The sequence below is a fragment of the Colius striatus genome, chromosome 3 (assembly GCF_028858725.1).
Source record: "Colius striatus isolate bColStr4 chromosome 3, bColStr4.1.hap1, whole genome shotgun sequence".
NCBI classification, from domain to species: domain Eukaryota; kingdom Metazoa; phylum Chordata; class Aves; order Coliiformes; family Coliidae; genus Colius; species Colius striatus.
This window is the reverse complement of record NC_084761.1, coordinates 56,571,439-56,594,919: the sequence shown is the minus strand read 5'-3', so window position 1 is coordinate 56,594,919 and position 23,481 is coordinate 56,571,439. Positions and strand designations below refer to the sequence as shown.

At 38.4% G+C, this 23,481-nt stretch overlaps 1 protein-coding gene across 2 annotated transcripts; it reads right to left on the bottom strand.

Moving 5' to 3' along the window:
• Positions 1–4,685: 4,685 nt before the first annotated feature.
• On the bottom strand, positions 4,686–23,100 carry TMA16 (translation machinery associated 16 homolog). Of its 2 annotated transcripts, none has more exons than XM_061993128.1 (7): positions 23,067–23,100; positions 21,895–22,007; positions 17,646–17,683; positions 16,737–16,821; positions 15,499–15,647; positions 6,521–6,563; positions 4,686–4,901 (listed from the first exon to the last, which is right to left on the bottom strand). In XM_061993128.1, the coding sequence occupies exons 1-7, from the start codon at positions 23,067–23,069 to the stop codon at positions 4,760–4,762; spliced, it is 573 nt and encodes a 190-aa protein (XP_061849112.1). In that variant the 5' UTR covers positions 23,070–23,100; the 3' UTR covers positions 4,686–4,759. The 2 variants fall into 2 exon arrangements, with proteins under 2 accessions (XP_061849112.1, XP_061849113.1); XM_061993129.1 differs by lacking the exon at positions 4,686–4,901 and adding an exon at positions 5,002–5,154.
• Between the last annotated feature and the right edge of the window lie 381 nt (positions 23,101–23,481).

Here is a 23,481-nt window from a genome sequence, read left to right as displayed (position 1 = left end):
CAAAATATATAATTCGTACTATTCCAAATAGTCTTTAAGATCATCTAGTTCAATAGATGGCTTTTGATTTTCTTCAGAACTACCATATAGTTACAAGGATTTTAGACCTTGTGCAATTTGTAACTTGAAGAAATAAGGCTGTAACGAAGCACCTGTCACTACACTGGTGTGTGCATGTCCGGAACACAGTAAACACCACATTCTACAAGATTTGCTAATTGTTCACTAACAGTATGAAGTGAAAAGTAAAGCAGCGAGATGTAGATGGGTTAGGATGCTCAGAAAAAGCAAAACAAACCAATCCAATCTTGATGGCTCTCAGAAGCAGAAGAGTCTGCTAATTAAAGGAGCCCTGAAGAATGCAGTCAAAAGAACAAATCAGTCTTAGAAGAAAGTTCAGGCAAACGCTTTAGTGAATCTTCTTCAAGTGCCACTTTACAATTGAACAGCTAGGGAAAAAGAGTAATATTTCATTAAATAAGCATGGGTGAGATTTTATTTTTTGGCCTGTTCGTGTACAGTGTATATTTTACTTTATAAATTTGCAAATGAGCATGTTACTGTCTTGGTTGACTACGTGAGAACTTGAATATGAGCTGACATTAGTAGAATGCCGTCACCTTTCTGTGTTCCTTTAGAAAATGCTTCTGTTGTTAGAGTAATGCTGGCATTTTCGTCTCACAACTTAGTTTAAATAATCTTATTTTTCTTTTGCAACAAGTAGCTAGCTCCATATGAAACTCGTCCTTTTAACAAAAGTGGGCAGTATTTGCAATAAAAGTAGTTAAGGCTAGAGGAACGTGATTGCAGAACCACTACATTAAGTTTCCCACGGTCAGCTTATTTTTAGTTTCATTACAGGAACTCTGCACACGATCTTGCTAGCTGTATTTAAGGCAATAGCTTCAACTGCAGAACATAAATCGCAGCATCTCATTAGCACAGTTTCCTACTTTTGCAAAACATACTTCTTTTTGGGGACAAAGTCTGGAAGAATGAATTTTTGCTCCTGAAAGAGCTAGAAGATAGAAATAGGATATATGCATTGTAGCATGCTGAGACTGACCAAGTAAGCCAATTCGACATACTTCTGTAGTACAGGCATTTCTCTGCCCTTTAACAGAAAACTAAGCCTGCAGGATTCCTTAAGCAGAGAATTTTTTCTGCTGAGAAAAACAAAATAACATCCTTTTTTTTCACTATGCTCTCCTAACTCCCAAGTGTCTAGCAAAAAAGGATTTTTAGAAGTTAGATTCCAGCATACACATTTTCAGATCTCAGGCTCTGTCTTCACATGTCATTACAGAGGTGAGTAAACATGCTATTGCAATCAAAGACAAAAAAGAAATTAAAAATACACACAAAAGATACTCCTTAAGTATATTCCTTGAACTACTTACAAACGGCTCAGAAAATGGTTCATATACCTTGCCTTTTTCACTTGTTGCATCCCACTATACATATTGGAGTTCCACGAGAAGCAACACATTCTTTGGTAGGGGGGAAAAAGGAAAAACACAATACTGAGGCTGGAAGACTCATCCTTTTAGAAACATTTTTTGTGGAACAGATGGGAAAGCCATGGTGAACAACTCCCATTAATTCAGTCACATTTGTTTCTGGCACTAAAGAATTGTAGATTAATTAATCCACTGCATCCAACCCGCCCTGAGAAAGAGAGCATTTTCTGTTGCTTGTGTTTTTGGTTTTGTGTGTTTAGAATTGACATTTGCTTTGTTTACATTTAAAAAATCATACTGCTACTGGAATTACAAGTCAGATGTTTTTTTCCACCTGACATCATTGATAAATTCCAGAATCAGAGCACAACTAACAACTCAGCTGCTACTGAAAGTTAGAAGGCTGGCGGGAGTAAAAGTATACCTTAGTGCACTACAAAGTACAGTGTAGCAACTTATAAAGTACCTTTAAAAAAACCCCAGAGTTCTTACATACAAGTAGCTTTCTATGTTAAAATGTTACCTTTGGTTTGAAATTTTGTATGATTAATGTAAGCCCTGAGAATTAAAGAACCTTGAGTTTTAACTATTACAACTTTGCCGTTAAAAAGTAAAAAACACAGGGACATTGTGAAGCAATTAAGGATTAAATAAATCTTCCATAAAATTAAATCTTAAGCAGAAAAAACCTCTGTAAATTACAGAGAATTATATCAGAGGATTTAAGTCTGTAACCCTTAGATACAAATGGACAGAATTTTAAGTTATTGCCTACAGCAAGTACAGAGAACCTCACCTAAATATTTCCCATTCCCACTGTTAACAGCAGCTGCTTTCTAGATTTTAAAGAATCAGAATAACAATTCAGAACTCCTGAGAGCATTCATCCTTTTTTTTTTCCACCATAGGGAAGAAACCCATCAACACAGAAAACCCTAATAGTTGCCTTTAAAGCACAGGCATGATTAGATTATGAAAGTGTAGAAAGAGATTCCACTGTCTTGTCTCACTGATATAGGTAAGGCAAATCCTCCCCACTCCAGGCCTCTTAGCACAAAACTCTGAGCATAGAAATAAAAAATAAAGAAATAAAGAGCTTTGGTTGGTTGGTTGTTTTTTGGGTTCTCTTCTTTCTCGTAGACACATTAGTATTCTGCCACAAAATTCATCTAGTAATTTGCTCCTGCACATCAGCAACTGAAGTCCAGATTACTTTTCAATTCAAATATGAATACTTGATAGCTGCAAATGATTTCTTTCTGATATTTCAACGTAAACAGTTCATACAGAGAAACTGTTCTGTTTTCATTAATTATGCAGTAGGTTAAGACAGTTTAAAATCCATCTAAACAAGCAATGAATACATGGACTTCAAGGAAGAAAATAATCAAGTCCAAATTGTAAACACGTTCTTGAAGTGTGACTAACAAATATCAAAAAAAGAAATTGCTTCAAATATTTCACTATCACATCAACCACACAAGTAATAATATTTTTTTATAATGCCTTATTACTGAGTTGTTTCAAGGAATATAGAACATCTCATTTTTCATATGTGACAGTCCTTTTTAAAGTATTCACCAGGACATCAGCCTAATATGCTGTCATTATTGAGATATGTCCTTGTTACCTTACTGCTCATTTTCCTTCTGCATTTTACCCAATGTGATGGAAAAGAGACTTTCTGCAATGTTTCTACTTATAATTACCAAGCACATCAGATGTATATAAGCAAAAATTTAAGAAGCTCTTCTGAAAGGCAAAATCTGTCAAAGCACTAAATAAACATATACACCAATGCATTTCATAGTTCAGACCAATTACCTTGGCTCAGCTTCTACCAGAGTTTAACATCTCAAGTTCTATAAATCAAAACAAGCTGAATTCCACAACTCAGCTCAATTTAACAAAGTTTTAAAATGTATCAAAGGCCTGCCCTGAACTTCAGCACTTTTACTTCTAAAACACAGACACAAAGCAGTGATGTGATGGAGTTAGTCTCTTCTCCCAAGTAACGCGACAAGAGGAAACGGGCAAAACCTGCACCAGGAGAGGTTTAGATGGGACATTAGGAAAAATTTTTTCACTGAGAGGGTTGTTAAGACACCGGAATGTGCTGCCCAGGACGGTGCTGGAATTACCATCCCTGGAGATACTGTGTAGACGAGGTGCTGAGGTCTTGGTGGGCTTGGTATGGTTAGTGGTTGGACTTAAAGGTCTTTTCCAAACAAAACGATTCTATGACCTATGAATAACTGAATCTTAAGGGTTGGAAGGGACCTCGAAAGATCATCTAGTCCAACCCCCCTGCCAGAGCAGGACCACCTAGAGTGATTCACACAGGAACTCATCACAGAATCTTAGTAGCATTAAAAGTGAGAATCTGCTAATCTTCCTGAAAGACACATGTAAAATCATGTAGAGTTGCTTCATAATGCAAGGTTGCTATTTAAAAGTCCTATGAAACGTAACTTAAAATGAAGAGCTTTCTCAGAGGCATCAGGAAAAAAAATAGACAAATGATATATTTAAAACCAGACTGTAAGGACTTTAACTGGCTTCTGAATTCTTCAATAGAGTGGCGAGGATAGTGTAATTCTCTCAGACTCTTATTGAATAAAACCAAAACCAATATTTTATTGAAGCTTTTCCATCTCTCTCTGTTCCTGATGCAGATTCTTAGACAAGAGAAGGTGCTAGAGTTCTTCATGATTAACTGATGCTTTAAGTATCTCATTCTGCATGCACATTTCCACCAAATGAGGGAGCATTTCTTACACTCAGATTGTTCTGTGCCACACAGCACAGGGCTTTGTGAGATGGAGCCTATCACTGCTCTCCACAAAACAGTGTACACCTAGAGACATCCCAGCCACCACTATCTGGCCCTACTGTTTACCTGGGTACCTGCTGTTTATACAGTAAATGACACACATTCTTGCCATTACCAGGAAAAGGTAAGGATTTCCCACCACAAAGTACTTATAACAAGTGTCTGATTTCTGACTGTTCTAGGACAAAGGAAGAAGTACTCAGCTACTCAGGATTTCAATGACATAAACTACCATTGCTTTGTCAACCTGAGCCTGCATCCTAAAGATAAGGTACAATTTAGATTTTAAGTATTTATTTAATTTTTTTCAATCCAAAAATATGTAGCTTTACCCAATATACTCTTTACCACTGGATCACAGTGAATTGATTAAAAATGCAACTAGAAAAGCCTTTGCAAATATAATTAGAATTTATTCTTGTTTCCAGTGTTTATCAAAACAATTCCCTTCAGCTGTTTCAGCTCTTCAGTCAGCCACCTCTTCTCCTTTATTCAGTTCTTCTTTAGCTTCCGTATCTGCCACCTCAGGCTGACTGCAAGCAGCATCCCTAGCTGAGAGCTTTTTCATTTTGATGTTTGGCAGTTTCCTGAGATCACCATCCCATTCTCTTAAAGAAAAAAAAAAAGATGGTGGGGGGAGGGTAATGAAAGCCAATTACCAATACAAAAAGCAAGAAGGAACGGCAGAGTTAATTCACCTTTCCTCAGAAGATGCTAACTTAAGTGAGGCAAGCTGTTTTTCGAAATTATACTGTCAATTCCAGTGCAGTATGAATAAGCACCAACATTTTCACCTGATCTTGTATGCTACAGCAGCTGTAATTTCTCCGTGAAGAATTAAGCACTTCCAGGTTTGACATTCTGAAGAAAAAAATTATGATTCACATATTCCCACATATTATTTGTGACCTCAGTTACTTTACAACATCTGCTTTTAGGTTTGACATACTAAACTCCCAGTTGTAAGCAACGGAAAGGCAGTTTGGAAGAGTTTCTTCATCTGCTCAATTTGCAGAGCAAATACAAGTACATAAAGTCCTACATTATAATTATGGTAACTTTTACCGTCTTGTTTGACTGACTTCAAGGGGATAAAATGTTAGTAAACATTAATTCACACGGTAAATATATAATTTCAAAAGGTTGTAAGAAGGAGGAAGGGTTCATTTAAACATCACAACCCAAATTCAGTAGTCAATTAATAGAACGATTTCTTGATTACTCTAAGTGCACTTCTTGGATAATATTTCTCAAGGGCAAAAACAGTAGTTGCCAATTGTAAAAGAAGTCACGATTTTGCTCAGCCAAGGTAATAAAACAACACTTCCATCAGATGTCCCAGTACACAAAGACAAATGTGCCTTTATGAACAGAGCAGCCAGAGACCTGTCTCTTCTTTGTGATTTCTGGCTTTATTCCAACACCCTGTAAGGGTAACTTCTGGCTATGTACCGCCCCTAGGAGTTAGTGGTATTATCAGCACTTGCAACATAAGCATCCGTAAGCCTCTTTTTTTTCCTTTCAAGTATCTCATTCGATAGAGCTGTCAGTAAGAGTGTACATTCATTACCCAGGCATATTGGCTTGCTGGCTCAGATGAGCTACCAGCAAGTTTCACAGCTCCTGCATCTTTTAACTGGATGCAAGTCATCAATTCACTTTAGAATTTAAACTATAGACACAAACACAACTGTACTACAACTAGAGTTGAATCTTAGAAGATGCAACTAAGAAATTGGTGCTGTTCTAGTCACTTAATGATAAGTTCTGGCTATAAATAAGTTGCAATGTTGTAGGACTATAATTACCACCTGAAACCTTATTTCAGGTTAAGAAAACAGTATAATTCCATTTATTAAGAAATCTATGTTTTGATCTTTAAACACTAACAGTAAATGCAGATCATTTTTGTGCAAATCAGTGAACAGCTGAGGTGAGGCTTTTGGTAAAAATATTATCTAAGAATATTGAAAAAAAAGATACTTAAGTTACAGAAATGGAATTCCAACTGCTGAAGCTTGCTAACAGTTTCAATGTTTTAATGATGAACCATCACCAGGTTTAGCTTGTAACAGCTAAGAAATGCTGAAACAGCATACCTAGTCTGGGAACCAGACAAATCAGTTTTACATAAATTCTTTCCTAAGAAAACAGACATATGACACATCAAATTCAGAAACACTGGTTTTCCATAAGCAGATTAGTAATGATGATAAAATTAACTTACCTGAAAAATTTAAGATGCTTTCTGTTCATAATGTCTGGGATTTCTAATAGGAATGAAATGAAATTCTGTTAGATCTGTTCCATTACCCAGGTTAGTCTCATTTCAAAGAAAGAAGGGGGAGCTAAAGGGCTGAACATATTATTTCAGACATTAAAAGATGAAGAAAAAATGAGAATGAGGATTCACATTAGGAAGTTTCTAGAGCAACATACAAACAGGAATACCTCTGACTTCTAAAGAAAAGGAACTGAACTTAGACCTATGAACTGTTCCAGAATTCAAATCTGTCAGTAACTGAAAAAACAATTCTAACAAATAATTTTAAAATGGTGCTTATTTTTTTCTAAACTCACACATCTGAGAAACGGAAACATTTTAAGCACTTAAAGTTTCTCTTAAAAAAAAATCCAGTGAAGAAACTAGGGAAATTCATTTAGTATTTGTTTTAAAAGCATAACTAACATCCCCAGCCAACATCAAAGTCTGGTGGTGCTAGGTTATCACAGATATTCACTCACCTGTGTCATAAAAACACAGTTCTGCCCTGCAGAGCTTACTATAAATATGCACAATAGATAAAAGGTAAAATAAGAAAGCTTAGTTTCAAAGCTGACCTAAATAGACAAGCCTCACTCTAAACTAATGAGTACTAAGCGGTCGTAAGTATTTTGAAATGTTTTTGGAAAAAAATCAAAGCACTTAAGTCACTCCTGGAAGCAGAGCAGATCAGCAGTACACTTAGGAAAGTAACTCTGATAACTCAAGTAAAAAAAAGTAACAAACAGTTAAATAAACTCTGTAAAATTTACCATGCAGTACAAAACTATCTCTGTGTGTGTATTTTTAAAATATAAACACTGACAAGAGTACAGTAAGATGTCAAGTGTTTAAATAGAACACAGCCTTGAATTTTGGAATATAATACTACTTCCCTCCACCTGCAATTAGAGCAAAGAATGGCTATTTGATAACAATTCATCTCACTCTGGTGCAATTATAGCTTCCACTATTCAATGCCTCCAAATAGTAGGAAACTAGCATCCCTGATTGCTGAAATGCCTGTTAAATACTACAGTAACTGCCACATAATATTTACATAGACTGTTGGCACCTGTCTCATCTCATGAGTTGATCCTCTCATTGAACAGAAACAAACATCGATAGATATAACGACTGAAAGTTTTCAGTTTTTCCTGCTAACAGAAATAAGTGACTGTCATAGTTTAACCCGTCATCTATGAAGCACCACACAGCCCCTCATCACGCCCCATTTCCCCCATTTCCCATTGGAGAGGAGAATCAGAAAAGAAGGTAAACTTGTAGGTTGAGGTAAGAAAAATGTAATAACTAAAATAACAAGAAAAAAATGTAATAATAATGAAACAAATCCCAATAAAAGACAAGTGATGTCCAATGCAATTGCTCACCACCTGCTGACAGGTGTCCAGCTAGTTTCTGAGCAGTAATCCACCCCTCTCCACCACCTCTCCCCAGTTTATATACTGGGCATGGTACCATAGCATGGAATAACCCTTTGGTCAGTTGGGGCCAGCTGTCCTGGCCACCCTTCCTCCCAGCTTCTTGTGCCCACCCCCTCAGCCCACTCATTGGCAGGGCAGAGTGAGAAGCATAAAAGGCCTTGGTGCTGTGCAAGCACTGCTCAGCAATTACCAAACCATCCCTGTATTAGCAATGTTCTCTTCAGCGCAAACTCAAAATCCAGCCCTGTGGCAGCTACTAGGGACAAAAATTTATTCTACCCCAGCTGAAACCAGGAAAGTGACATACACTCACAACAAATCTTCATTACCTTTGGTAGTAAAAAGGGAGGCAAACATTCCTACTAGATGTGTAGTTTGTAAAATGATGCAGAATTTTACCTAGGATGTCTGAACTGTTTTGCCTTGACTCACTGTCACTTTTTTCTTGGTTAGTCCTAAAGCATCACAAAAGTGACCTGTTTAACATCCTCACTAATTTATAGAGATTAATGCCTTAGGAGTCTTGAAATTTTCACACACTACAAAATACCTCATTATTGTCTATGACTGTACAGATTTCACAGCCAGCAGGTTTCCCAAGGAAGACACTTGCTACCTCTCTAACATTAAACCCACTTTATTATTTTTCCTCTTAAAAATGCGACATTTCAGTCAGTTCTTTCAGCAGCTTCATCTACTGTCCTTGAGGAAATCTTGAACACAAAGTTCTGCCTTTGGTCACATACCAATTTTCCCAAGTCTTCCAGTAGTAAATCAGATCTTGCTATCAATGCAGGATTATAGATGACTTTTCTACCGGAGAATGTAGGATGATGTCACTTATCTTTGTGGCCTGATAGTACGGACTATTCAGAAAAATATTCCTTCCTTTCACACTGTAAAGTTACTAATTGTATAATGTAAAATCCTTCCATACTGCAGGGGTTCTTCTTCATTATGCAAGACGGGAGTGACCAGACACCAATATGATGTGCATCGACTCCAAATTTATTGTCACATAATCATCACTTTTTCCAAATGCAGTATACGTGCTACAATTCATGACAATTAGTTAATACAAAGGACCGTGTGCTATGCATAAAGTCCTCAAAGTTTCATTTTTGTAACAACTTAGACACCAACCTCATTGTGTTAAACCACCCTTATTGTACTTAAAACATCAACCTTATTGTGCTTAGAATATCACCCCATCTCTTTGGCCTTCAGTTAGTTTTCTCTCACACTAAACTATGGTTATGCTTACCTTACATTTTACTGAACTTGATACTGTTAGTTACACGTGTTACAATTTGTTAGTCACATACATGCGATCACACAATGCTTAATTGAATGCTCTATTCTATCTTCTAACAATGCTTAGTTTAATGCTCTATTCTGTGTTCTTGCTTTGACCTTGTCTCTGTTACAGTCTGTAGTTTCAGTTTCTTCCTTTCTCAAGCTTGCTGTCACATAGGCATTCTTTTCTTTTTCTTCTTTTTCTTTGTCTAACTCCATGGCATTCGTTATAGCCCAGGCCCCAACACCATACCAATTACATTGACTTATGCAGCCTTACTTCTTGGTAAACAGATAAGGAGATACCGCTCACAGCCCAGCAAGGCAAGGCAAAGAAACATTTACCTAATCTTTTTTCTTTTTGTCTGATGATTGCTTGGTCCTGATAAACATCAATGCCATATTAGGACCATCCTTCCCAACAAAGTATTGACACAAAATCACAGTCTCTCTTGCTTTCTTTGCAGTCCCTTGAACTGTAGACTTGCTGAAACGTCCAAGGCCTCAAGGGTCTTTCCTTCTCTCAGCTATTTTAGAAGGAGGAATGTATACTCAGTTTGCTTCTAGGACAGAGCCTAATGACATAAACAGCAAGCTTTGCAGAAGTGACGTCATGCTAATTTGGGCCAACTGACCCAGAAATAAGCTGAGATTTGTACTTAATTATTTCAATCAAAGCACTGAACCAACACAGAATCATTGAATCATAGAATGGTATGGGTTGGAAGGGACCTTTAGAGATCATCTAGTCCAATCCCCCTGCAGAAGCAGGTTCATCTAGATCAGGTCGCACAGGAACATGTCCAGGCGGGTCTTGAAGACCTCCAAGGAAGGAGACTCCACAACCCCTCTGGGCAGCCTGTTCCACTGCTCCGTCACCCTCACAGTGAAATAGTTTTTTCTTATGTTTAAGTGGAACTATTTGAGTTCCAGCTTCATCCCATTAACCCTTTTCCTGTTGCTAGCTACTATAGAAAAAAGTGATGTCCCAACCTCCTGACACTCACCCTTTAGATATTTGTAAATGTTAATAAGATCCCCCCTCAGTCTCCTCTTTCTAGACTAAACAGCCCCAGTTCCCACAGCCTTTCCTTGTATGAAAGATGTTCCAGTCTCCTGATCATCTTGGTGGTCCTGCACTGGACTCTCTCTAGAAGAGCTTCTCTCCAGAAGAGCTCAGTTATTCTCACACAAATCTAGAATAGATGACAAACTTTCAAACTAAGCCCTCTCAAAAAAGTAAAAAAAAAAAAAAGTCAAAACCAACCATTTTGGAAAGCATTTCATGTTTTTAACTTACACAGGACTTCCTCCAAAGAGAGTGTCCCAACAGTTTTATCTAGCCTATCATCCTGGACTCACCACTGTCATGAGAAAGCAGTCTTTCTGAAGGGAGAAGACTTTGTGACAAGCCAAGATTTGGCAATGAATTGATCTTTACTTTGGCAATGGCAAAACTTTTAAATTATGTTTACATGTGTGTTTGCAATATATTGTACAATACAAACCACAATATTGCCAGACTAGGAACACAACTAGAAACTCTAGCCCCATGTGTGTAGAAATGAAGTAACTATACAGTGTGCAGTAACTGGTTTTTTTTAACTACAGTGGAAAGGAGCTGTATTTTCAGATTAATAACACTGGTCTTATTCAGAAGTATCTCCTTGGCATGCACCAATGCCATGGGTTTTGCTTCTACTTGTGGAATTCTTAGTTTGCTTTAAAAACGTTAAGTCATAAGAGTGGGTTTTCTGAACTAAAGATGGAAAGAATGGTAGAGGGAGAAATATGGCACAGGAGTTAATGGAAAGAAAATGAAGACAGTATGTTGGGGAGCAGATACTGTCTGGCATTTCTAAAATGAAGTATTCAGCAACCTATACATTATAAGAAAACAGCAGTGAAAAGTTTAAGTAAGCGTATTTTTCATGTTTATGACCCTTTCAGATAGTTTTCATTGTCCCCTCTGTCCTCTGAGGAAGAACAAACAGCATGTTAGCTCCCAAACTGTCATGAAGATGTTAGTGCTTAACATCATTTCACAACAAAGAAAATGACAAAGTGACTGAACTTAATTTACAACACAGAACTTGCGTAAAATACTGTAAAGTTACCACCTTGTCAATTGTTCAGCAGAAGCACTGAATCAGATTACTTCAAAGTTCTTATGGGAACCAGAAATAAAAAGCTTCTGTCAGCTCTAGGTCTCACCCATCCTGCCTCTGTGCTCAAGCTGGAACTGGAGGGTTTCTAAAGGAAAACTACAGGAAAAGGGAACAAAGGAGCCATTCCTGGTGTTAAAGTGCCTTTCTACAGTGGTAACCCACAGCACTATTTTTCAACCAAGGGCCCCGTGACAGCCTGCCGAGATGTTTTATTTCCTTCCAGAAGTATAGTGTCAGTAAAAGCATTATAGTTCTTCATAGCAGTAACCATTTCTCTCTCCCAAAGCAGACTTGCACAAGAGATTTACCTAAATCTCTCAAGGACTGAAATGCTAGTGCTCTGCACAGAATACAGGCTGCCTATGTATCGCATCACTAGAACTGTCAGAGAAACACTCAAATTAAGTCAAAGAATGATACTGCAGTTTGAAGTTAAAAAAGGAAAAGGATGTTAGGACTGTAGATGCTCTTTCGACAAAGAAACATTCAGTCACAAGATTATGATCATTACAAAAAACAGCAGCTAACAAACAGTACAGCAATTACACTAGCACACATATGTAAATGATACAACTTCCATCTGAATTAAATCAATTTCCTCATAACCAGAAGTTTCAAGAATTAACTAATAAAACTGGTGCATTTAGCTTTAAAGGCCATCCTTCCCCAAGATTAACATCATGTTTTTGAGAGAACATGCAAGGTAATTAGATGCAAATTATCAAAAATGTATGATGTTCACAGGAAACAATTATGATTTTCAACTGAAAGCATGCTAACTCTGAGTTTCAAGGGTATACCCTGTAAATATCTAGGGTTCCCTTTCTATAGCTTTGCTATAAATACATGTGATGGTTTTGGCTGGGACAGTTAGTTTTCTTCAGCTGTTATGGGGTTCTGTTTTGGATTTGTGCTGGAAACAGTGTCGATAATTCGGGATGTTACTGCTGAGCAGGGCTTACATGGAGTCAAGGTCTTTTCTGCTTCTCACACCAGCTCACCAACAACTGGGTTTGAGGTGCATGAAAAGTTGGGAGGGGACACAACCAGGAGAGCTGACCTCATCTGACCAAAGGGACATTCCAGACTAAATGACATTGTGCTCAACATATAAAGTTGCGGAAGAAGGAAGAAGGGAGAAACATTTGGAGCGACATTGTTTGTCTTCCCAAGTATAACTGTTAGGTAAGACAGAGCCCAGCTCTTCTCGAGATGGCTGAACACCTGCCTGCCCATGGGAAGTGGTGAATGAATTCCTTGTTTTGCTTTGCTTGTGTGCACAGCTTTTACTTTACCTATTCAACTGTCTGTATCTCAACCCACAAGTTTTCTCACTTTTAACTCTTCTGACTCTTTCCTCCATCCCACGAGTGAGTGACTCACAGAAATACTGAATGTTCCCTGTATAGATACTGCTTTTTAAAAAGAAAGACTAAAATTTACTATGCTTTTGGATACCTACCATTTTTGCAAACAGCTAGTAAAGAAGAATTAATTTTTCATTTACATATATCCGATACATATAAGACATCACATTTTAGGAGACTTTCCTAAATGTGAACAAGTCATATCATGTAGTCTTTCGTAGCAAATGAACATGCATACAAGAAATAACTGAGTTCAAGAATAGGAAGGAAAAAAACCTCAACAAATACTAAGTCAATTACAAAAGCTTCACTCACTACAGCTTCCAGGGATAATAATGAGCCAGTGCATTAAAGCACAGCTTCCAGCTGATTTCCATTTATCCTCAAGCTCTAATTACAGTATTTAGCAGCAACTATTTTCTCTGAATGAATGCTGTCCTAGACAGAGAGCAAAACCTGCAGCAGCTGTGATAACAAATAATGAATGATTTGAGAGTATATTTAATATGTGAAGTTGCAACATGCTCTCTGAATGCTTTACTTACTAATACCATAATAACCTCAAATTTTGCTTACAATATTTCTGGATTCTTCAGTTTTATGTTGTGCTTGTGCATTTGACATCTTTCCATCTAGTCCTATTGCTTTCTTCTGTCAGCTTTTCACAAAGCAGTAAGGAAAAAATGAATAACTCAAATTTGGAAGCAAAATAAAAAGGAGATTTTTCTATAACTGAGCTATTTGATGACTGTCAGTATCTATTTCCCTGTGACTTTTCTTCCCCATTACTGAGTAATTAAAGATAACTCATGAAGTCATACAGATATTCCTGAATTCCTCTGGCACTGCAGGATGTGAAAGTTTTAATTAACACTGGCAAAATTTTAAACTCAATTCATTTTCTTAACTGGTGCAATATAAAGTGAGGAAAAGAGGAATATGACACACAATCCAAATCTTGCTGTGCCTTCTATCCTAACCACAGAAAAATGAAGATTTTTCATATCTTCCATGATGTATTTTCACTGTGAAGACTGACTGTACCTGAATAATACTTTAGCATTAAATCTAAGTTCATCACTCAACTCCAATATGCTTATTCGTTAATGGCAAAATACACAAATTTCACTATTTTGTACTTGACTCTCTTCAGAATAAGTCTTTGCTTTCTGCACTTTAATTATCCCTTTGTCTTTCTCCCTTACTTCACCAGATTACTGCTGCTTCCCTTCAGCCTAGTTCCAGCCATCAAATTTTTAGTCTTTTATTTCTGTCTCTCACGTGTAGCTTACAAAACCAGAAAACACTTTTCAAAAAGAGTTTAAATGTTTCTTCTTAAAGAAGACTATGCATCTTAAGAGGAAATTTTCTGCACAAATGTTTGTGTTACTCTTTTACATTATGTTACACGACTGCTACTCAGAAGATTACATTTGATAATCTGCTGGCATAGAAGGCTATCCCAAAGGAACATAAATGCTAATAAAAAAGTCAGTAAGGTTATGACTTTACTGAAACGTGTGATAATGGCTAAGGTGAATGTTTAAAAACTCAAAGTGCTTTCACCTTAGCTCTATAAGACTGTTAATTTTGATTTTTTTTAATTTGGAGGGATTTTGATTATTAAGAAGTTAAGTGCTCAGATCTTTACACACACACAGAGCACTTAAACCACCTTCACCACTATCTCCAGTAAGTCAAAGAATGGAGGATTACTCAGGCAGAGGAGTTAAATAAGAGGAAAATTGTTATTTTTATATTTGTGGGCTGTCATTTATGCCTGCAGAATACAGCCTGTAGATATGTCACAATAGCACAGGATATCTTCCTGGAACATCTGAATTTTCATAGGAAAACCCCAGAAATATTCCAATTTTGGAAATAAATCAGTACCACACTTTCTGCTGCAATCATTCCCTCATGTGAAACACATCTCAACTTTAGTAGAGTGAAAGATCTCTTTCTGAAAATATTTTAGGCACGTGAGCTTGGAGGCTTTGGTTCTTTTCAAGTTCATGAACCCTAAAGCCTTCTCTCATGATAAGAGACTTGCTGAAGTTCCTCACGCAATTGGTCCACCTCGGGGGAAAGGGGCAAGTAAGGTTTACCCTTAACAGTAAGTTTGTATATTATCAAAAGAATGTTAAAGAAAGCTGTGTATAAAGACTTCATTAGCAGAAGTCCAGATAATGAAACCCACCTAAAAAAACCCATCATTAATTTGTTGAGAAAGTGATGCTGGCTCTTCTCCACACGAAAAAATAAAGTCTTCAAGCTAATGCATGTTAAAACATGCACAACCACTGAAATGCACTTTTAAAATAAAAAATGTTTTGTACATAATGCAGCTTCAAGCAAGCTGCTGAATAGAATTTGTATTTGAGTCAGGTGCACTAAATGCCATTTTAGTTCAAAAAATGTTATGCAGAGGCAGCAGTTGCAAAGACTCATGAAGGCAAAGTAGTAAAGCAAAAACATGAGTCAGTTCACCACCATCTTTTTTCCTCTTGTTCTTCATCCTGACCCTCTTCCCAAACCCCTCTGCAAGGCATAAATACTTAGCAGCTAGATAATTTCTTTAAAGAGAAAAATAATTTCACTTAGATTCTAGCCTTGTGAACAAGAGAACATGTGACCACAGAATTATTTCTACTGCTTTTACTTACCCATTCCATAGCCTTCATAAAGTTGTCTTTCACGTTCTATGGTCTGCTTGATGACAGCTTCCCGTGAACCATGCTGCCTTCCTTGTCTACCTTTAATACTGTTTTGTAATTCAATCTGCTCCAATTCAGCATCGAATCGACACATATAACTGAAAGAAATAAAATGCATCTATGCTAGATGCAGTCAAAGCTTTTGCAAAACAGAATTACTTTCATAATCTAAGAAGTCATTTTACTAATTGTATTTACCTTCCAAATGAGTCAGATATGTTTCTTAGATTTGAACTATTACTTTATTACTTCTATTACAAAGTAGAAGCTCCATTTGGGTAATCTGTGGCTTTCAGAAGGATTGGCCATTTTTAGTTTGCCTTGTTTTTAAAATTATGTTGGCATTAATAAAAATCTCAGATTATTTGTAATTCACTTGCTATGGAAAAATCAGTGTTACATCTATGTATTCATAATTTTAACTTGCTGAATTATACCATCTCAATAATAGTTAGTTTTTAAACTGAAGTTGTTCTTTGGCATGTGTTCCAAATCAACTCATAAACATCCAAGCCAAATCTGAAATGTAAGCTTTTATTCCCTTTGTAGTATCACAAGGGTTGATTAGTATTTTAAGAGGTTTCATGAACAGTGTAGGAAGTGCCAGAGCTTCCAAAGGGAAACTGATACAGTGCATCTGTGTAAAAATACACATACATGATGTTATTTAGCTAGCAGGTGAAAAATAGTACATGTATCCAGGTACATACATCCACCAGCACAGAAATAACTAAATTTCTTCTTTTGGTTAAATTTTGATTAAATTTTTATATTTCCTGCCCTAAAAATTGACCTGAGTACTGTTTAATCTCCCCTGTAAAAAAAAATTAAACAATACCGGAGTAGGCAGAATGAAATCTGTGCATTTAAGTGTCACTGAATGAGTCAACTAGAAAATTCATGCAATTAGTACTAAATTTAATCTTCCACAAACCACAAAAGCAGACATATATTTAACTAATAAAAAACCAACAACCTCCACCACATGACTGACTTGAGTAATTCTAATGTTAATATATCAATTTTTCAATGTATAGTTAACCTCAGTTGCAGCAAAATCAACTACTTGGTATTATTAATAATAACATATAAAAAGTCCTGAGCCATCATCACTCTACAGGTCTCAAACAAAAACATTTTAAAATACAAATTGAGCTTTTTAATCCTGTTTGTAACACCAGTCTTACTTTTCAATTAGTTCGCCAGCCTCCTGCTTTGTGTACTCAATTTTACTGGGATCAAGATGACTTTGAAACCACTGCAATTTTTCTCCTACAAGAACAAAATTAACATTAATGATTCCATCATCACTGTAGCACCAATGCAGATTAAATTTCGTCACAGTTTTTGAAATAATCCCCCATTTTTCAAGATTTTGAATGGCATTATAAACTCACTTGTATTTCAAGTACCAGACATGAAGGAAGCTCTAACAGAAATATACATCTGAAATGATGTGAAAATCCTCCTTACGGACAAAAGACATTACACTTTACTGGAAAATGGTGTTTAAAATATCACTGTATCAATTGCTAAAGATGGAAAATCTGGAAAGCCCCAATGGGAAAAAAAAAAAACAAAACAAAATCAAAACAGTGGGGAAAATCACCCAAACTTAACACAATGACTGAGCAGAGAGTTTTGATCACCACAGTTTTTAAAGAGATAAAACTGAAAAGGCACAGTGTGAAAGAGAAAAATATTCCAGGTTCTGTCTCAAAGTTTTGAATTTACTTGCTAGCAGTATGTATCTAGTAACCTACATACATCATCCTCTTTTCAAGCAATCAATAAAAGCACCAAGACAAGTCCAATAAATAAATGTGCAGATACGCAAACAGACTTTTGGTCTATATTGGCCTCTTATCATGTACAATGACTAAAAATTTGGCTATATTCAGTCTCAACTTCAATCCCGTATATACTACTTGAATGAACGTGTCAGGTATTTTAGCATTTCAAGATAGTTTATTTTAAGATTGCAAAGTCAGATGATAGAGAAAGAAACTCTAACTGGAGTATTTATAAAGTTAGTAAAACTTAAAATCTACACTAAAAAGCTGAACACTGCATGAGTAACAGAAGTTGCTGCTCACCAATGATACTCAGGCGCAAAGCTTTGTCAGTCTTCAACCTGTAAGAGAAAAAAATAGACCTGTTAGGCAGGAATGGGGACAATACACATAATAATCTCCATTTTCTTTCCCAAAACATCATTTTTTGAAGCCACAATGAAAGTAAAGGTAAAATTTCAAATAGAAATATTTGACAAATTCGGAACAATGTAAAACTTATTCTGCTTCATTTAAAACTTCTACTTTTCGGTAAAACTACTCTCTGAAACTTTCTCAGTTTACTTATTGAGTTGAACAGCTTCTGGGAAGAAATCAGGACATAGCACTTTTTTTAGAGCACAGCAAAAGGAGTGTCACAGAAAACCTGCACTGTAATAATTTCATTATGTCTGATATTCCTCTGCTATGTTTAATGAGTTTGAAGATAAAGAACTAAAGATTCCACCACAGTGCATCCTTGCAAAACAGGCATACAAAGTGAAAAATATTCTAATATCTAATAAACTTGTGAAAACTTAAAGTTTGTGCTTAGTGAACAGTAAAAGTTAATGTGTTAAGAAATCAAAATAAAAAGCTTAATAAAAAAAAGATCGTAGAATGGTAGGGGTTGGAAGGGACCTTTAGAGATCATCTAGTCCAACCCCCCTGCACAAACAGGTTCACCTAGATGAGGTCGCATAGGAACATGTCCAGGCGGGTCTTGAAGACCTCCAAGGAGGGAGACTCCGCAACCCCTCTGGGCAGCCTGTGCCACTGCTCTGTCACTCTCACGGTGAAATATTTTTTTCTTATATTTAAGTGGAACTTTTTGTGTTCCAGCTTCATCCCGTTACCCCTTGTCCTGTTGCAAGCTACTACAGAAAAAAGGGATGTCCCAACCTCCTGACATACACCATTTAGGTATCTGTAAATGTTAATGAGATCTCCTCTCAGTGGTACTTCACCTCAAAGTATTTTTTATCTCCACTCCAGCCACTGGTGGGATACTTGAAGCCTTCTGTTCTCTATGGGATGTGTGTATACAATTCAGTTTGCAATTAATTCCCATCCCACTGAGCAGTTCTCAGAGAACATAATATTCTAACAGTGCAAAAGTTGAGTCCTATGAATTCTGAGAGAATTTGGAGATAAACATCTACTCTTGTTGGTACAATGTTGACATATCATCCCCTATCATTCGCCTGGTTCCTGGAAATGCCACAACCTGCTAGTTGACTTTAAGCCTTGCGCTTTGCTTCTCCTTGTGAAATTTCAGACACTCAAGGCTGTAAACAGACTTTGCTGGAGCTGTGTCTTGACAGAATCACATTTCTCAAGATGAAAAGCCTTCTCTTAACATTTTTGACACTGCACTGTGTGCAGTTTTGAGTCATTGACATGGCTGGATCAAAGAAATGAAGAAATGAGTGATATTTTAGGTACCAGAGATGTTGTTCTTGAGCAGGACTCATGGAAAGCCCTTGAGAAAAGAACTTATCTTTGGCCCTGTGAAAGCACATATCAGCTTTCATTAAGCAAACAAAGCCTTGAAAACATATATAAATCTGTATAAATGTATTTTTAAGAATTGATGACCCTGATACTTATTGTCAGCAACAGATCCTGGACATAATGAATTTCTAAATTAGACACACATAGATCTGGAGTTACACTTCACATTCTTAGGTGAAGCCTGAAATTTATGGACAGCATTACATCCAATCATAGGAAATTATATAGTCTGTAGTACCAGTTAATAATACAGTGTCTCATACTGCAACCCATAAGCCAAATCTGATCCTAATGATAGCGTTGTGGGAAATTCTGGTTCAGCAGCGACCTCAGAATGCTTCAGTTAGCTTGACTTTTCAGATTTTCAAGTTTCTTTCAAACTGGGGTTGAACAGGTGATAAGTACACAGCCATTGCGGTGAATCTGCCTCCTTCTTTTATAACATGAAAACGTTTTGAGTTACCAAAACATGAAATTCTGCTGGCAGCTCCAGCAGTGTGCCAGAGAACAGCACTGAGGGCTTTTGTCTGTGCTGATAAGCTGACTGCCTTGTGTCCATTGTGGAGCTCAGTCAATCAGGAGTAAAGAGAGGCTTGAAGTTTCCTCTCCCAGTGCTACCTTCAAAATCATGGTGTAATGCTACCTCACCTCACGTCCTTAAGTCAGCAAGAAGAGAAATGTGTTAGTAAAGTGAAAGTATCTGCAAAAAGACCAAGACCTAGTTCTGTTCAACTACATGCTTCTGGTGTGACGGGACTCATTCAGCTAGTCCCGCTTCTGGTTTAATAAACAAAATTCAGATAAGCTAGTAGGAGGCTACCTGAGACACTGGGAAAAGGCAGAGAAGTGTGGAGGGCCATGGGTTTCAGGATTCATCATTTTGGGATGGGGCTCTTATTTTACATAAATATAGGGTAATACTGTTTAATATCTTTATTAATGACCTGGGTGAGGGGATAGAGCACACCACTAGTAAATTTGCAGAGCTGCTTGAGGCTAGGGAAGCTTTAAAGAGAGGTCTAGATAGGCTGGATTGCTGGGCCAAGGCCAATTCCACGAGTTTTAATATAGTCAAGTGCTGGGTCCTGCCCTTGGGTCACAACAACTCCCATTAGAGCTACAGGCTTGGGGATGAGTGGCTGGAAAGCTGCCAGGCAGAGAGGGACCTTAAGTGTTGATTGATAGCGGCTGAACATGAGCCAGCAGTGTGCCCAGGTAGCCAAGAAGGCCAATGGCATCCTGGCTTGTATCAGGAACAATGTTGTCAGCAGGAGCATGGGGGTGATCATTCCCCTGTACTCAGCTTTGGTGAGGTCATACCTTAAATACCATCTCCAGTTTTGGGCCCCTCTCTGCAAGGACATTGATGTCCTGGAGAGGAGGTGGGCTACCAAGCTAGTAAAAGATTTGGAGCACGTCTCATATGAGAGACGGCTGAGGGATCTGGGGCTGTTTAGCCTGGAGAAAAGAAAGCTGAGGGGAGACCTTATCACTCTTCTACAACTAACTGAAAGGAAGTTGTAGTGAGGCAGGGGCTGGTCTGTTCTCCCTAGTAACAAGCAATAGAACAAGAGGAAACGGCCTCAAGTTGTGCCAGGAGAGGTTCAGGCTGGATATTAGGAGGAATTTCTTTACTGAAAGGGTTGTCACGCATTGGAATGGGCTGCCCAGAGAGGTGGTGGAGTCACTGTCCCTGGAAGTGTTTAGGAGATGGTTGGATGTTGCACTTATGCTCTATTATCATCAGGATAATAAGAGATCCAAAAGAAAGTGGAACCCTTAACAAGTCTTTCAAAAACACTAGGGAAAAAAAAGAAAACAGAAAAAAAAGAAATCAACATTAAGAGGAGATTGAGGGGTGATCTTATTAACATTTATAAATATCTAAAGGGTGGGTGTCAGGAGGTTGGGACATCCCTCTTTTCCATAGTAGATAGTAACAGGACAAGGGGTAATGGAATGAAGTTGGAACACAAAAAGTTCCACTTAAACATAAGAAAAAACTATTTCACCATGAGAGTGAGGGAGCAGTGGCACAGGCTGCCCAGAGCAGTTGTGGAGTCTCCTTCCTTGGAGATCTTCAAGACCCGCCTGGACATGTTCCTATGCAACCTGATCTAGGTGAACCTGCTTCTGCAGGGGGGTTGGACTAGATGATCTTTAAAGGCCCCTTCCAACCCCTACCATTCTATGATTCTATGATTATTCTGCCTTTCGAGTTCTTCAAGTCAAGACAGTACAGAAAACAGAACCTAGACAATTGGAGGACATTTTTAATGAATGTGATTTTTAGAACATCACAACAAAAGGGATCTGCAAGTGCAAATCTGTGAATAATGCTAGTTAATTGTTTAGGACCCAGAACTGCAAGACGTAGAAACCATATTTATAGATGGGCCATTCTGCTATCACAATACAGTTTGGATGGTCCAGACTGACACTGCTTTTGGGGGAACAGTTTTTCTATGCAAAATGAAGGGTAACATATTTTACTATCTGCCTAGAGGCCTCACATTTGAAATAGTCAGGACGCTTGGAAAAGGCAGATATCAAGAAAGAGCCCTAAGAAACGGAGAGTAAGCTACACTCTCTAATCTTAAACTTAGTTTCTCTTTATTAAGCACTTTTGCTCTGTGAAGTTTTACTCCGAAGTCCCGCTTCCACAGGAAGGTTTCAGGAAGCTTTTTTTTCTACAAACTCAGTTCAAAAAGCTAGATCCTAGGCAAGATTATTATTAAATCTTTTAGTCTGTACACATATTTTTGCCCAGTCAACTCACTTTTCTTTCTTTTCCTGTTTGTGTGCCTCCCTTGCAAGCTGCGCGGCTTTTCTGCTGTAGGGGTGGACAACTTTTTTCTCTTGCTTCCCTCCTTGCGTTTTTCGTAATTTTGGCTGAAAAGAAATCAAAGATGCTCTAAGCTACTAATATTAAGCAAAACATTAAAAGAATGACATGAGCAAACCACATGGTTAAAACTAAAAGGTCATGCACTAGTATCTCAGAAAGCCCTTGGTTTACAGGAGCACCTTATCAGTTTGATTTTAACCTTCTCAGTAATAAACAGTATGAGTTGGACATGATACATGCTATAACAAAACCACTGGCACTCAAAAAACACTGTAAAATATGCCATATGGGGACTATGCTCAAAATACCTATTTTATAGAACCCTGCAGTTAAGAAACTAAAATTAACTTTATGTAATTTTGCAATGTATTTCCCCATTAAAGCTTCCATATGATTGTTGCATCTGGGTTTCTGACAACAGTCATATGTAATTTGTATAATGTAACAGAAAGCATTTCCTTGTCCCTCGCTACAGACCATGAGACCCCCTCACACCAGGCTGCAGTGGGAGGCGTTTCTTCTGTAGCCTCTAATGCAGCACTGACAGACCACTACTCCCAAATTTAGCAAAAATACCGCAATACTAATTTAAATTACGTTATTTTTCGGTGAAAAAGTGTTTGAACAAAACTGAAAGGCTTTATCAAGCAACACGCAATCTGAAGTCTCTGAAGTCGGACCGCGTGCAGAAGGAGGAGCTGAAAGCAAGGAGAAATGTACAAGCGTGAAGTGGGAAAGAGCAAGAGACTTTATTACTAAAGAAACTATCCTGAAGAAATCAGTCAACCCCAGGAAGCACGACGCAGTAGTTTCACGCGTTAACCCCGCTCCGCGGGCGGACGCGGGCGTAACCGCTGCCCCACGGCCCTCCGCCGCCGCGCCGGAACGGACGCGAACCGCGCCGGGAGACGATAGGCCCGGGCAGCGCCGCTCGGGGCTCCCGCCTCCCGCCGAAAAGGGTCCAACTGGCCTCCCGCGTCCCGCACGGAACCGCCGCGGGGCCCGAGGCTGCTCCCGGAAAGCCGCCCGAGGAGCCCCTGCCGCCGCCCCCAGAAGCAGAGCCCGCCGCACCGCTATCCCCGTCCCCATGCCGACACACGCACCATGGCGAGCAACGCTTCTTCCGCCGCCGCGGTGCACCGGCCAAAGGGCTCCGAGCGGGCGGCGCGGGCGACGCAGCGGACGTTCCGTGGAGAGGTGGAGTCGGGCCAGTCGCCCGCGGCTTCCCTGAACCAGCGGCTTCAGCGCCTGCCCGCGGAAACCGGCTGAGTGAGAGCGCAGAGAGAGGATGCGGTACGAGTCAGCCCACGCTGCAGAGCTGCGCCGGTGCCGCCTTAAAGCAGGCTCGTGTTAAGTCTGCCCTGACCAGGGGCTTATGGAAACTCATTTGTGACTGTTCAGCTCCGAACGTTACGGACTCAAGAGAGACACACCATCTTTAAGCCTTATTTCATCTTGCCAATAAGTCTTTTCTGGCAAGTGTTTTAATTCGTCTCTTTGAATATCGAATGAGATGAG

What these genes read in the sequence shown, in the direction of transcription:
- TMA16 (XM_061993128.1), bottom strand. An exon ending in GCTGGCGAACTAATTGAAAA is followed by an intron (nt 15,648 to 16,736) that starts GTAAGACTGGTG and finishes TATTTCTTTCAG; the next exon opens with TTATATGTGTCGATTCGATG. An exon ending in AAGCATCTTAAATTTTTCAG is followed by an intron (nt 4,902 to 6,520) that starts GTAAGTTAATTT and finishes TTTTTCTTTAAG; the next exon opens with AGAATGGGATGGTGATCTCA.